General features: G+C 38.8%; 1 protein-coding gene across 3 annotated transcripts in view; it reads right to left on the reverse strand.

Annotated features, from left to right (window-relative positions):
* dock1.S (dedicator of cytokinesis 1 S homeolog) overlaps window positions 1–16,570 on the reverse strand; it is a 234,066-nt gene that overhangs the window by 29,982 nt on the left and 187,514 nt on the right. For all 3 annotated transcript variants that reach the window (XM_041570909.1, XM_041570907.1, XM_018227398.2), the window contains exons 38-42: window positions 15,927–16,046; window positions 9,907–9,996; window positions 7,077–7,181; window positions 2,894–3,035; window positions 2,700–2,781 (exon numbers count right to left, since the gene is read on the reverse strand). In XM_041570909.1, the coding sequence (XP_041426843.1) occupies window positions 2,700–2,781; window positions 2,894–3,035; window positions 7,077–7,181; window positions 9,907–9,996; window positions 15,927–16,046 (539 nt within the window). The remainder of the gene's footprint in view (window positions 1–2,699; window positions 2,782–2,893; window positions 3,036–7,076; window positions 7,182–9,906; window positions 9,997–15,926; window positions 16,047–16,570) is intronic.

Here is a 16,570-nt window from a genome sequence, read left to right on the forward strand (position 1 = left end):
TTTCCCAGTTTTTGGAGGTAAAATTAGGTACCTTGGCTTATACTCGGGACGGCTTATACTCGAATATATACGGTATTGGGCGGTCTTTGCACCTCATGATTAACTATACGGGGGCTCGCTTTCTACAGTATAACCAGTGCTTACTAGGGATGGGCAAATTATCTCGCCTTGTTTCGCCGTGGAAATGACGCGCATAGACATGTATGGCGGTGTGCGTCAAAAAAATTTCTGCCGGAATTTTTGCCGGAACGAAAGGGGTCAAATTCGCCCATCCCTCATACTTACACATGTTTAACAAAATAAATCTAAGCATGTTATTTTATAAGAGCATCATCCAGAAGTCTAAATCCTGACCCTGCCACAGATTCATCCACATAGATCATGTGAAATGAAGGCATGAACTGAGATATGTATGGAAATTGTGCTTGTATAAATTTGTTTAATTGAAAAGTCATTGCTGAGTGCAGAACCTTTGCATTGCTCTGTTTTAATGAGCTCAGCCTAATATAATGTGCCTGATATACTGGTATGTCAAATAGGAGAATGTACCTTACTCCCACAATACAACTGAAATGAAATGTGCGGAGAAGTTATTGCAGTATTAATTAGATGGTTTAGTCATCACATAAAGATTTGAGGATAAAACACAATCTTTTATTATAAAGATAGACAATGCTCACCAGCCAAATAGTATTGTAAAATAAGAAACAAAAGAATATTATACCCAACTAATACAGTATATGCAGGGCTGCTCACGAGCCCAGACTATAAAGGAAGCTTGAGAAAAATATGTTTGTAATTCAGGGACATCCAAACTGCAACCATTCATGGCCCCTCAGTTGTTGTTGTTGTTGTCTATAGGTGCTTGAAAATGTACAATAACAGAAAGGTGCAAGTAAAGTTCTAGTGTTAGGGCCACCATCTTACCCAACTGCCATCTAGTCCTACTATACTTAGTATCTACAAATATTGCTCTACGATGCCCCATCATATCCTCCCTATTAGGACTTCATAAAGACAGATATAGCTTTGCCTTCATTTTTGGATGACACCTAGTGATGATACGAGTCACCCATGCACAATGTGCGCTCATTGAATTGTATGCAATTAACAGGGATGTCTACGGAAGGCCTGAGAACAAAGACGATGGGCAAAAGTGCACCCGGAGTGTAAACCAATCAAATGTCAACTTTCTAGAGATGCACTCAATCCCGAATCCTGAGCAATTGGCCATACCAAATCTGAAGTGACTTTACAGCCACTGGACATTTGAAGAACATTTTTTGGCATGCTGCAAATGTTAAAGGTTATTTTGCTTCTGTGCATATGCTTCTTTGTGGTGGATGCGTTATTAGGCCTATCCTAAAAGTGTCGATTTTGTACATTCCTACTTTCATTTGCTTTCATTGTTCTACCTGCAGTTGGCTGGAAAAAAACTTCTAAATGTTTTTATGTATTTATATGGCATTGTCACTTTAAACTTAACTGAGGTGTATCAATATGTCGTCCAATATGTTGCTCTATTCAGCCTGTGGTGTACCAATATGGCCACCAAAGAAAGAGATAAGGCTTTAACCCTTTGACCTTTATCTACACTCACTGAGACTGAATAGAGATTGGTGCACCTTAGAAAAGTTCTTTGGATTGGGTGGATAGTTAATTGGTGTAGTGATTTGATTGGTGCACTTGTGTTTAAATATTTGAGGCATGGCTCTGAAAGGTTAGCCTATGATTAAAGGGATCCTGTCATCGGAAAACGTGTTTTTTTCAAAACGCATCAGTTAATAGTGCTACTCCAGCAGAATTCTGCACTGAAATCCATTTCTCAAAAGAGCAAACAGATTTTTTTATATTCAATTTTGAAATCTGACATGGGGCTAGACATTTTTTCAATTTCCCAGCTGCCCCCAGTCATGTGACTTGTGCCTGCACTTTAGGAGAAAAATGCTTTTTGGCAAGCTTCTCAATGTAACTGAATGTGTCTCAGTGGGACATGGGTTTTTACTATTGAGTGCTGTTCTTAGATCTACCAGGCAGCTGTTATCTTGTGTTAGGGAGCTGCTATCTGGTTACCTTCCCATTGTTCTTTTGTTTGGCTGCTGGGGGGGGGGAGGGGGTGATATCACTCCAACTTGCAGTACAGCAGTAAAGAGTGATTGAAGTTTATCAGAGCACAAGTCACATGACTTGGGGCAGCTGGGAAATTGACAATATGTCTAGCCCCATGTCAGATTTCAAAATTGAATATAAAAAAGTCTGTTTCAGTGCAGAATTCTGCTGGAGCAGCACTATTAACTGATTCATTTTGAAAAAAAATTTTTTCCCATGACAGTATCCTTTTAAGTGTTTATGACATGAAACGCGTAAAGCTGTGGACACAATAAACTCTCTTCACTTTGAACTATTTGCCTGGTGGAAATTTGCTTTCATTGAGTGCCTGCTGCAATATGTTTTTTTGGGAAAAACTCATCACCGATATAGCCTGGTGGGCACTTTTTCTGCCCAGATGCAACTTTGCCCAGTGTTGACATATAAGCACTTGGCTGCATGAGCAGACAAAATAACAGTATTTTCGAAATAATTATAGAAAAATGACAGAATAAGCAAAAAAAAAAATGAAACCTAAATTGCTAGGTAAAATTGTGGAAACCGAGTATGCAGGAGCATTAATAGCTGTTATCAGGAATGCAACACGTTACCTTTGAATCTGCTCAGATACAGACTTGTTCTGAAACTTTGGAGGCAGTTCAAGCAGGGGCTTTACGGTGAAACACTGAATATCTGGATACAGACATTAAGGTAAACAAGAGAAAGCACCGACTATACTTTTACAAGCGATGACTACACGCAATATGGAATTAAAAACGAGCAAATGCCTTTGTATCAAGGATACACTGTCCAACAGAATTCTTTATATCCTCGCCGGGTGGAGATGTTGTCTTCATTTTCTCTGCATTCGGAAACTGGGTCAAGAGGCGAGCTTCAAAATCTTCACGCCGTTCATACTCTTTGCCTCTGTAGATGAACATTTTGTTCTTCCGGGAAAAAAGTAAAAGGATCAATTTAGCTAGAGAACCATTCATTTCAAGGCATGGGGGGAGGGGGGATAATCTGTAGGGAACTGCCCCAATCAAGGATAATATCAAGCAGCCTTTAGTGATAATACGAGTTTAAACAGCACTTGACACTGCATGCAATCCTACTGATTTGTCTGAACTAATTGCAGCATTTGATCCCTTACACTCAGATGGGTAGGAGAACAAGAAACAGTTGCACATTGTAATCATTCTGCTTTATTCCAACATGCTCACCACCACCATGTGCTTGCATTATATAGTCCATCTCCTATGGGTTCCACTCCCACACATGCAGATTTGTTCTTCTTCGTTTTTTTTAATAAAATAAGCAATTTAACACCTATGAACTATTTATCTTAAATAAACATGGCAATCATTTTTAGACCTCTTGGCCTAAGAATAATCTTTCCCACAGTATTAGACACTCTATTTCTAATAAGCTCTGGTAACCAAACGGAGAATGTTAAGTGGCTGCAAATGAATTCATTGAAAAGGAAAAATGTGAGAAATGTAGTACCTTGCTTTCTTTAGCACTCATGCTAAAAATGCTGAAAGATAACCAGTTATTTTTATGTTTCCAGCAGTTCATAAGTATAATAGGTAAGATGGGCAATCTGGACTGTACTGCTGCCCCAGAGTCTGGTCTCATTGTGCTTGCCCTGAAATTAGTCCAGGGTCCTGGACAACTACAACAACTACTGAAGGGCTTCAAGAAGAAAAATAATGATATAAAGTTTAACTGTTGCAAACTTGCCCTTAAGGAAAGGTTAAAACTAAGTAAGCCTTATCAGAAAGGTCCACCTAAATATACCAGTAAACCCTCAAAGTAATGCTGCTCTGAGTCCTTTGTCAAAAGAAACACTGCATTTCTTTCCTTCTATTGTGTACACATGGGCTTCTGTATCAGACTTCCTGTCTTCAGCGTAAACCTCCAGGGCTTGGGCTTGAGCATGCTCAGTTTGCTCCTCTCTCCCTTCCCTGCTGTAATCTGAGCCCAGAGCTATAAGTGAGCAGGGAGAGATGCAGGCAAGAAGTGATGTCACACCAAGGTAATATGGCATCGTCTATCCTAAACAAACAGAGAGATCTTCTAGATTTTTTTTTACTCAGGTATGGTAAAACATTCTACAGAATAAATATAGCATTCTAGCTTGCACTATTGCAACTAATCTATTGGCACTAAAATGCCTCCGTAGCTTTCCTTCTCCTTTAATTTTAATTGAACACTCTCGTCTCCTTTCGATTGCATGCTCTAATGAGCAGAGCACTAGCAACCTCATATATCCGTTAGTATTTGTATGTTTTGAGTACACATCCTTCTGTTGTAAATATGGCAGAATATATTGGTTTATTACAAACGCATAAATGCATGCTAATAATAGGGATGCCATACCTACTACCCTAAAGCCATAGCCTGCCCTTTAACAGAATAGAGTGATATCCTTAAAGGAGAATTCAACCCTTTAGCAAAAAAACCCTACCCCACGTAGACCCCCTCCCCCCAGCCTAACTGCCCCCCCCCCCCGGGGAAATGCCCCTAACTTTTTACTTACCCCTCGCACAGATTCAGGCATCGGAGTTCACCGCAGCCATCTTCCGGGTCTTTGTGTCTTCTTCCGGCGCTTGGGCACTTTCCGTTCATTTCGTTGCATGCGCAGTTGTCGCAAACCGGGAAATTTCTCCAACTGCGCATGCGCCACTTCGCTGGTCTCCATCTCTGCTTACCGAAGACCCGGAAGATGGCTGCGTGGAACTCCGATGTCTAAATCTGCACCGAAGTGGGGGAAAAAAGTTCGAGGCATTTCCCGGGGGGGGGGGCAGTTAGGCTGGGGGGAGGGGGTCTACGTGGGGTAGGGTTTTTTGCTAAAGGGTTGGATTCTCCTTTAAAGAAGGATCTAAACCTCCCCATCAATTATTACTGCGACATAGGATTCTGAGTACTTTTGCATTACATTCCTTTGCTTTTCCCCTAAGCTGGCTAGCTGCCACAGGGGTGAGGCAATGTTTGTGCCTCCAGAAGCTACTCTGTAAAAAGTAGAAGAGAACTGCGTAAAGTAGCATCTGTGACACTATTCATTTACTCCTTTGTGGCAAAGGGGTGGGAGGAAGAGGTTAACCAGTGCCATAACTAGATTTTGCTAACCCCCCTGCAACCACCGGGTCTGCTTCCTCTGCAGTTACACCATTGGGATTAATCCATTAATAAATGAGTGTCAGCAGGCAATGACCTCCTTCTCCTTCGCATCTGCTATGCACAGACATAAATCATGTTCAACTAAAAAAGAAAATAATTGAGGCCCTAAAATAAGTAAACATAAGGCAAAACAAAAAAAATCAAACAAAACAGCGTGAAAGGTAAGTGACTGACAAAAGCGAGCCGAGGACAGACAAATATGGGGATTTTGAAGAATTCTGTGTCAGTAATGCACAAAAGAGGCAATGAAATGTTATAGTCCCCCGGCTAATGCACAGTGTATGACAATATGACCACCAAGAAATGATTTGTGGCACGCTGTAAATGCGTTTCTGCGGGAATCATGGAACTGTTCAGTTATAAAGAAAATTCATCTCTGTATTAAAAAGAGGTTTAACACACTATTCAGTGTATTTATTACTTGCTCTTTTACTACTATGGACAAGGAACCCAGAAGGAAAATTGCTGCCAGTCACGGATCAGCTGTGACACATGAGAGCAAACCAGTGGTGAGAAACCAAGATTTAAAGCTGACCCCATTTTTTAGGTCATGTGATTCAGCTATAAAGGAAATTGACCTTGAAATTATCCTTTAGTATCTTATACAGGTATGGGATCCGTTATCCAGAAAGCTCCGAATTACGGAAAGGCTGTCTTCCGTAGACTCCATTATAATCAAATAATCCAAATTTTTTAAAATGATTTTCTTTTTATTTATAATAATAAAACAGTAGCTTGTACTTGATCCAAACGAAGATATATCTAATCCTTATTGGAAGTAGAATGAGCCTATTGGGTTTATTTAATGGTTACATGATTTTCTAGTAGTCGTAAGGTGTGAAGATCCAAATCACGGAAAGACCCATTATCTGGAAAGCCCCAGGTCCCGAGCATTCTGGATAATAGGTCCCATACCTGTTTTGTAATTAGATCTAATAAATTGGTCTTCAATTTTTGTTATGTTATTTAAACTAGACTAAAGGAAGCATTTAAAGGGATTTTCTCGTGATTTTTATGGTGTAATTGTTATCACTAAATTACACTGTGTACATTAAAAGTCATGCATTCTACCTTTTAAAATGTTATTCTTAAACCAATAAATGTATTATTATAGCTGTAATATTGGTGTGTAGGCAGCCAGCTCGGGTCATTTTGCCTGATCCTGTGCTTTCAGAAAGAGCCAGCACTTCACAATGGAACTGCTTACAGATAAGCTATTGTTTCTGCTACTCAGTGTAGAATAGCGATGGGGCAGTAGGTGGACATGGGAGCTTATTTTTTTTTAAAGAAATGAAGGTGTTTTCTTGTTACCTTCCCACTGTTCTGTTGAAAAGCTGCAGCGGGAATGAAGGGAGGGGAAAAATATTACTCCAACTTGCAAAGAAGCAGTAAAGAGTGACTGAAGTTATCAGAGCACAAGTAACGTGGCTGGGTGCACCAGGGAAACTAACAACATGTCTAACCAATGTTACATTTCAGAATGAAATATAAAAAGATCTGTTTGCTCTTTTGAAAAATGGATTTGAATGCAGGATTCTGCTGGAGTAATGCTGATGCATTTAGTAAAAAAATGGTTTTCCATGACAGACTTTTTAAGGCAAACATGCACAGATTTACAGTAATATTTTAACAGCAAGCATAATAATACATAGCTCAAAGATGCATTTTTTTCAAAACTATGATTGAATTTAAAGGATTGAAAAATAAAAATATTATTCATTCATTTGGCTTTATCTCAGCCTATAAGGAGTAAGAGGTACACATGGCAAACACAACCCAAAGAAACATGTATGACATATAGTTACCCTGATAAATGTAGGAAACCCTTGTCCATAATATCCAACAGCAAAATAATCGGGTTTGGGTCGGATAACTTTCACAATGTTTTCAAAAAACTGGGCTTGCTTTTTCTAAACGAGAAGAAGAAGAATATAAGAATAAACAATTACGATAAGCAGTAAAGTGTTTGATGCCATGTTCTATATTGTTTAGAGAGTTAATCTGCATTTTATTTAATCAATGAATCTCCTGCTTGTCTCCTGTTTAGAGTCAGTTGAAGAATTGCAGCTGCTCGTGCCAACAATTCTTTGCTAGTGGCGCTACAGACAAGCCGCTGAAAATGAAAATTATTTCATTACAATTACACACTTATTATTGCCTTGATTTGCACAGACGTACGCTGAGCAGCCATATATACATACATTCACTTTAACATACAATAGGGCACTGTACTAGTGCAGTGAGCAAAGCGCAGTTTCTCGCACAATGGCTTTATATTTCCCACAATGTGGCATTTCCCCCCCAAAATGCCAATGTTATTGTGGTCACAAGGTGGTGATGCGGCTGGTGAAAATGAACTGTGCCTAGAAAAATGATGCGCAATTTGACAAAATTACCGAAACTGAGCATGCATTTTATCTCAAATTGGATGCAATTGTGCGGAAGTCTGTCTGGCATCATATCCAGTGTTCGCCATGCAAGTGTGCTGTGCCTATGGATGCTGGGAGCAAAGGAAACTGCCTGATCAAGAGGTGGCAGCAGCTCCAGAGTTCCCCTGCATCAATAGGCACAGCAGCCCTCAAATTTGGAGGTACCCTAACTACGCTTATGTGCCCTAATGTGTTTTTTAGGGTGATTTTGTTTGTGAGCTGAATAAATGCTGATCACCTAATCAATTGCATCAGTTGTGCCGCAGGTCTCTTGCTTTGTGATATACAGTTTTGGGCTTTGGGCAGCATTGGGCCCAATACCTGAAGGCACCTGACACCAATCCGGTGGTTCAGACCTGGAGCAGCACTCCATTTTTGGGATTCTAACGTGTTTTTTAGGGTGATGTGGCAAAGAAAAGTCAGTGACAACCCAATACTGCATCACTGCATACACGGAGCAGGTTTTGGCCAAAATCTCACAAGTGTGCATTTTCGGGACAAATTTCATAACACTTGAGCAGTGATAAATGCATGTTAAATTGTTAAGTTAACATTTAGTCTGTTATAGAGTTGCCCAGCTTTTCAATTGGTCTTCATTATTTATTTTCTATAGTTTTTTTAATTATTTGCCTCCTTCTGACGCTTTCCAGCTTTCAAACGTTGGGGTCACTGACACCTAAAAAATCATCTAAAAAACAAATGCTCTGTAAGGCTACAAAGTTATTGTTATCGCTACTTTTTATTACTCATCTTTCTATTCAGGCCTCTCCTATTCATATTCCAATCTCTGATTCAAATCAATGCATGGTTGCTAGGGTAATTTGTTGGCATGCACTGAATCCAGAATTCAGTTCAGGATTTGGCCAGGATTCTGCCTTTTTCAGCAGGATTCGGCCTAATCCTTCTGTCTGGCCGTACCGAATCCTAATTCACATTTGCATATTAAGGGCAGGAGGGAAATAGCGTGACTTTTTCTCACAAGGAGTAAAAAATGTTTTTGCACATGCAAATTAGGATTCGGTTCGGCCAATCTTTTGCAAAGGATTCAGGGGTTCGGCCAAATCCAAAATAGTAGTCTAGACTACTAAATAGGAGTCTAGACTAGTGGTCCCCAACCAGTGGCTAGCAAGCAACATGTTGCTCACCAACCTCTTGGATGTTGCTCCCAGTGGTTTATGGTTGAATTCAGGCTTGAGGCAAGTTTTGGTTGCATGAAAACCAGGTGTGCTGCCAAACAGAGCTTCATGTAGGCTGCCAATCCACATAGGGGATGCCAAATAGTCAAAGCCCTTATTCGGCACCTCCAGGAACTTTTTTGCTCTCCAACTTGTTTTATATTTGAATGTGGCTCACGGGTAGAAAAGGTTGGGGACTTCTAGACCAATGCTTCCACAATTGTACGTGCTGGACTTTATGATGCAGTCAAAGAATGGCTTAACCTAAAAGTAAATTAGGGTGAGATTTGAGGACATATTCTTATTTGCTGCCTCACACATCACAGGTTGACTGTTACAAATAGCTTTCTGTGTATTTTTAACCTTGGTAAGGTGTTAAGGGGGCCCTGACCAGTGGACTTGAGGTCTACTAACAACATGCATTTTGCTCACATTGAAGCACATGTATATGATGTGTTTGTATCCAGAGCCGGGCCAAGCCGGGCAGGCGCCCTAGGCAGCCTGCCCGGTAATTGTGTGCTTCTTCGCATGCGCGAAAAGACGTTTCAGTGCATAGACGCGTCGACGCATGCGTTCGCGTACTTGCACAGATGGGCGGTCAGCAGAGAAGGGACCGGACTAGGGGTAGGAGTAAGTACGTGCCTGGCGCCCCTCCACCTTTGCGCCCTAGGCACGTGCCTACCCCTAGTTCCGTTTGTATCACATGAGAGTGTTCCAACCATGGAGCCTGTTAAATGCAATACATAATGTGTAAAATAGTGTGCAGAATGTGTGTAACACAGGGAAGCTGTTCATAACCAGATGCCATCAAGAGGTAGATGAGAAAATAGTGTAAATCCATTTGAGGTGCATTTGTCATCAAGGGATATAAACTGCCCCATGCATGGGAAGTGCCAACATAAAAAATGCGTTCCAACAACAGAAATAATCAATGTAGCTCTCAGAAAGTTCATGAAATAACTACGAACACAAGAGCTTTCATTCTCCAAGTGACATTTAAATCGTATTCGAAATGTTACAAAGGAACATACCAGTAGTTCACTGAGTTGCTCATAATCAAACATCTCGTTTTCATACTGTTCAGCAAGTTCTTTGCCAAGGGTTATAGATTCTTCCCACATCTGTAGAGGAGTAAAATATTGTACTAATTAGGAACTGGTAGGATTATATCAAACTGTATTCAAATGAAAATGCCTGAAACATTCTTAAATGATAAAACAAGCAGAAAAGTGCCATCCATAGTATAAAGGGGAAAGAGTTTGAAATGAGCGAATCTGTCCCATTCTGGCAAAAAATTGAGAAACTCATTGAAGTCAATAGGGCATTTTTCATGAAGTTTTTTTCTGTGCAAAATACATTTGAGTCGCTTGACTTTTTTTTTTTCTTTTTGCTGCAAATTTTTGCTGTGATTTGCCAAAAATATTTGCCTATAGTGAAATGCTCATTATTTACAGCCATATGATGTTTGTGGCTTGGTCAATGGCCTCAAAAGGAAAACAGTGGAAAAAATCTGCCAGCCAAGTTTTCTGTTTGTCAGTCAAATATTCTTCAGTGTTTGGGGGATTTGGAGGCTACAAGTGGAGTTATGGAATCTTTTATCTGGAAACTAAATATCCAGAAAGCCTAAAACTATGGTAAGGACATTAGAATTATTTGTAGGGATTTTGTCATTATTTTTATAGTGTAGCTTTTATTTCTAAGTTACATTGTTTACACTGAAAATAATTCACTCTACTATATAAAATTGAATTCCTAACCCAACAAGTATGTTTTTTTTTTAGCTGTAATATTGGTGTGTAGGCTCCATCTCCGGTCATTTTGCCTGGTCATGTGCTTTCAGAAAGAGCCAGCACTTTCGGATGGAACTGCTTTCCGGCAGGTAGTTTCTCCTACTCAATGTAACCGAAGGAGTCACATTGGGACATGGATTTTTACTAATGAGTGCTGTTCTTATATCTTCCAAGGGAGCTGTTATCTGGTTACCTTTCCATTGTTTTGTTGATAAGCTGCTGGGGGGAGGGTGATGTCACTCCAACTTGCAGTACAGCAGTAAAGAGTGACTGAAGTTTATTACAGCACAAGTCACATGATTGGGGGCACCTGGTAAACTAACAATATGTTTAAGCCCCATGTCGGATTTCAAAATTAAATATTAAAAAATCCATTTTTTCTTTTGAAAAATGGATTCAGTGCTGGAGCAGCACTATTAACCGATGCATTTTAAAAAAAAAACAAAAAAAAAAACATGTTTTCCCATGACAGTATCCCTTTAACTGTCTTTGTTTAGAGCAGTGATGCCCAATCATTTTCATCGAATGGAACAATAATTCACTGTACTGCATGATCAGAGGTCACATTTTAATAAATACATGAGGTTATCCAAATAGGTCAACGGTGTTCTTGATCAGTCTCCAATTGGGCAGCAAGATGTTTGGTAAACCAAAGATTGTGCCCAAATATTTTTAAAGCAACCATTTATATGACTGGGATGAGCTTCAGTAAGGAATGTTACATTTTCTTGCTTTTCGAAGACTGGCAGAATTATGGTGAAAATGGGATAGCAAAACATACAAAGGGCTGCGAGGGCTACATACATTTTTTTAGTTATAGGGATACTGTCATGGCAGGCTGCTGTTTTTCCTTCTCAATGTAACAATGTGTCTCAGTGAGACATGGATTTTACTATTGAGTGCTGTTCTTAGATCTACCAGGCAGCTGTTATCTTGTGTTAGGGAGCTGTTATCTGGTTACCTTCCTATTGTTCTTTTGTTTAGCTGCTGGAGGGAAAAAGGGAGGGGGTGATATCACTCCAACTTGCAGTACAGCAGTAAAGAGTGAATGAAGTTTATTAGAGCACAAGTCACAAGACTTGGGGCAGCTGGGAAATTGACAATATGTCTAGCCCCATGTCAGATTTCAAAATTGAATATAAAAAAATCTGTTTGCTCTTTTGAGAAATGGATTTCAGTGCAGAATTTTGCTGGAGCAGCACTATTAACCGATTGATTTTGAAAAATTTTTTTTTTCCCATGACAGTATCCCTTTAAACTTTAACCAATGTATAAATCTGTACATTTACATTTGAGGTGAATGGGAAGGTATAAGAGCAGTCAAAATGTCAAGGCAGCAGAGCAATAGAGATGCTTCACAAAGAGAAGTAAATTCTTCTTTATTGCCTTGGAGAATTGTACCAATCAATCATTCATTTCCTATAATGTAGTGTGGCATTGCTGGTGTATACACTATGTATGCCAGATCATATACTCCATCCATTTTGATATCTTCCAGAGCATGTAGGCTAAATGGGAAATGCCATATGAGAAATGGAATTTACCAAGACTTGCTTTCAACTACGTTTGGTACTGATCTTTGTAAATTAAAGGTAAAGATAATCAAGGAATTGCAAAGTAATCAAATTGCCCCAAGTCTAAAAATGGAAAAATGAAATAAAAACAGAACAACCATAGAAAGAATTGACGTGATACAATCAGTAGAGCTTTTTTTAGTTCAACAAAATGGATGATTCTCTTTCAAGAACCCTCTGCTCTGCTTCCATTTTTCTAGATAATAGAACAATCTGTTCCAATAAGAGACAGCCTTGGGGTGAACTGCCATTGGGTTCGATTTTAAAATGTTATTTTATGATGTTACAAACTACAGATGATGATGCCTAGTGGAATAAAATGATGGCTCATTAAGCTAAATTTTAATTGAAATAATATAAAGTGTAAATAAAAGGCATTTGGCATATTAGGCTATAAACCTAATGAACCCCCCCAAAATAAAGCTATCACGTGTAAGTAATTAAAGTAGAAAAGGAAAGATCACAATAATTTGCAACGAAAAAAAACCCAATTGCCATATATAGACACAAAGAAGATTTGAAGCTACACTTCATGGGCAATTTTTTGAACGTTTAAGCCACAAATAGCTGCTCTGTTTAAAATGATGTAATAAGGGAAGTTTAAAGGAGAACTAAACCCTAAAAATAAATATGGCAAAAATGCCATATTTTATATACTGAACTTATTGCACCAGCTTAATGTTTCAGCATCTCAATAGCAGCAATGATCCAGGACTTCAAACTTGTCACAGGGGGTCACCATCTTGGAAAGTGTCTGTGACACTCACATGCTCAGTGGGCTCTGATTGGCTGTTGAGAAGCTAAGCTTAGGGCTCGTCACTAATTATCCAGCAGAAAATGAGGTTGGTCTGTAATATAAGCTGATACTATAAGGCTAATTATTAAATTCTGATGCTAACTGCACTGCTTTCTGTGCTGAAAAGTAGTAATTATCAGTATTAATTACTAATCAGCCTTATATTGTGACATTTCTATTCTATGTGTACTGTATATTGTGAGTGGGTCCCTAAGCTCAGTAAGTGACAGCAGCACAGAGCATGTGCAGTGAATCAGCAGAAAAGAAGATGGGGAGCTACTGGGGCATCTTTGGAGACACAGATCTTTACTGCTAAAGGACTGTGGTTGCCTTGGGCTGGTACAGAAACACAAAATATAATGTACAACATTTCTAGATACTTCTTTACATAAGCTTTAGTTCTCTTTTAAAGGGGCTATTCTGAGACAATTTGCAAATGGGTCATATTTTTTTGTGTTATTCAGCATTTTATTCATCAGCTCTCTAGTTTGCAATTTCAGCAATCTGCTTTTTAGGGTCCAAATTCCCCTTGCAACCATTCAATGATCTGAATAAGCGACTGAAATATGAATAGGAGAGGCCTGAATAGAAAGATGAGTAATAAAGTGTAGCAATAACAATACATGTGTAGCCTTTCAGAGCATTTGTTTTTTAGATGGAGTCTAAGATGGGGTTTAAGCTGCAGAAGGGTTATAAGTTCAGTATAAAACTTTATATATTATTATTATTTCTAGCAAGCACAGAAACTCATAAATATTATATAAAGTCCTTGGATTAAAGCTTTATTAAAATGACTTTGCTTCCGCAAAAGACAATAAAATAAATGAACAGACAGTGGATCCAGCAAATTTAACACAAAGGTATGAAAGCAAAGAACAGAGAGATTATGGCTTTATTTCCCCTCTAAAAATACTAGCACAGAAGATTATGGCTTTATTTCCAAAGAAAATACTGTCAGTGCAATGCTAAACAATAATTCTCTACAAAATTAGGATACTTGCTGAATATATATATATATATATATAGAATCGGTTTTTGTTTTGTTGATTTTTTTTTTTGTGCACAGCTGAAAAATGTTCAAACCAATAAGATATAGGTAATATACAAGGTTTACCTCTCATAGCAGATGATGCCCCCGGGTTTATCATTCATTCCTATTGCATAATAAACACGTTTTTATGTAATGTAATGTAATGTGAATCTGAATTAATTTATAATCAGCAGAATTATATAGGCTTTATTTTTAAAGAATAAGTAAACTTTTAAAATAAGTGAATGTAAAATTGATGAGGGTGTTATTCTAAGAACTTTTGCAATTTACATTCAATATTTATTTTCTTCCCCCCCCCATGATATTAAGGGAATACATGTACTGTTAATATGAATGAATTCGGTTACAACAGCGCCACCCGCTGGTCAGTTTCCGACCAGTCTGACCAGCAAGTAGACAAGGAAGTTGTCAGGAGAAAGAAAGAGGCTGCTCTGATGTTCTTCTGCTTAGGAAAACAATTAGAAACATTTCTGACATCTTTCCTAAGCAGAAGAACATCTTTCTTTCTCCTGACAACTTCCTTGACTACTTGGTGGTCAGACTGGTGGGAAAATGACCAGCAGGTGGTGCTGTTGTAACAAAATTCATTCATAATAACAGTACATGTATCCTTTAATATCTTGGGGAAAAAAGAAAAATAATGAATGTAAATTGCAAAAGTTCCTAGAATGGCACTCATATCAATTTTACATTGACTTATTTTAAAGGTTTACTTATTCTTTACGGTGACCACTATGCTGGGGTAACTGACAGCAGCCTAAGAGCAAGTGTTGTATGTGAATTAGCTTAAAAAGAGACGAGAAACTACCGAGAGATCTTCCCTGCTAAGGAGCTGTGCTAGTGAAGAAACCCAAAGGTAACATAACATGCTTATTTCTAAGCTTTATCTACTCCAGGAGCCTGATTCGTTTGTTTTATGGAATTCAAGCCAATTGATCTGATGTCATGGATCAGTATAGAATTTAATTTTATTTGGTAATTTTTGGTGATGCACCGAATTCACTATTTTGGATTCGGCCGAATCCCAGAATCCTTCGTGAAAAATATAATATATGGAAATTAATCCTAATTTGCATTTGCAAATTAGGGGCAAGAAAGGAAAAAGTGTGTGTGGGGGAGAAGATATTTAACTTCCTTGTTTTGTGACAAAAAGTCACGTAATTTTCCTTCCTGCCCCTAATTTGCATATGCAAATTAGGATTTGGTTCAGCCAGACACAAGGATTCAGATTTGGTTCAGCCAGAATCCTGGATTTGGTGCATCCCTAAAAAATTTAACAAAAATGTGCACAAATGGCAATTTTTTTGGATGATTTTACTTTTAAGCAGGACTCCTTTCATCTGGCCAGTTCAGATGAGCTGATTCCTTACTTTTATGAATAAGCAAACATTGCATAACATTAAATGCTAAGCCAATCAGATGAAAGTTAGCCTACCAGAGGAGTTGAGGGACAGTAAAAAACCAATCAGAGTTGACTAATTTAATTCTGTGTGCGCTCTTGCAACCTTTAGGAATTGCGTCCAAGGCCTTTCCCGATGACCCCTTATATGTCCCAAGTTTGCGATTGTTTCGGAAGCAAGAAAGCATGCCAGCATTTTTCCTGATAACGTGACCACCAGAAGGCACTTATTAGTTGGTAAATTAGGTTAACCTGTCAGAGCAATTGTGGATGTTCCCATTAATATCAATTATAATTATAGAAAAAGCAGAACCATGCTTCAGTCTCGCAGAAGATGTTGTGAAAGAATATAAATCCCAATTGCATAGACTGTTAAACTACATTTTTTTACAAAGAAACTTCAAGAGGCAAATAAAAATGAAAGCCTTGTGTTTGCATTACCTTGCCTTTATCAAAGTAAAGGATAATTTCCTGGTACAGCTGGTCTTTTAGTTGGCCTTGTGTTGTTGCTTGGTAACCATCCCGCTGAGTAAGATGTGCAGCGCATGCTTCTTCAGACCACTACACAAAGAATATAGATTTCAAGCTTGGTTAGTACAGGGTCAGGCAAGAAAGTTGCTCCTCAGTAACAGATTCAATATACTGTAGTATCACAGTAGTTTAAGGTGGACGTACATTTAGAGATCGGCTTATTTGGACAGGTTGGCCAGTTGGGATGGGTATTGCCCACATTGAGGTGGCTGATATCAGGCTAATCCAATCATTTAGCCCTTTGGCCAAATGATTGGATCGCAGCAATGATAAATACAGGCCATCTGGGAAGAGGACCACATCAACGAGCAATGCGGTCCTCATCCCGATGGGAATATTAAATCAATTTCTGGACGACTTTCAGCAAGATATTGGTCAAACAGGCCCATCAGAGGACCTCATGCACGGGACAGTAAGCTACCGAATTGGCTGGAAGGACCAAACCAAGATCTTCTATTGACCTGTGTCACCTTAAGATTTAAAAACAGATACACCTTCCTCAAGTTCAAAGTATTCTACTGTCATTTAAAGTTATAAGGTGCCCAACATGCTCA

The sequence above is a fragment of the Xenopus laevis genome, chromosome 7S (genome assembly GCF_017654675.1).
Source record: "Xenopus laevis strain J_2021 chromosome 7S, Xenopus_laevis_v10.1, whole genome shotgun sequence".
NCBI classification, from domain to species: Eukaryota; Metazoa; Chordata; class Amphibia; order Anura; family Pipidae; genus Xenopus; species Xenopus laevis.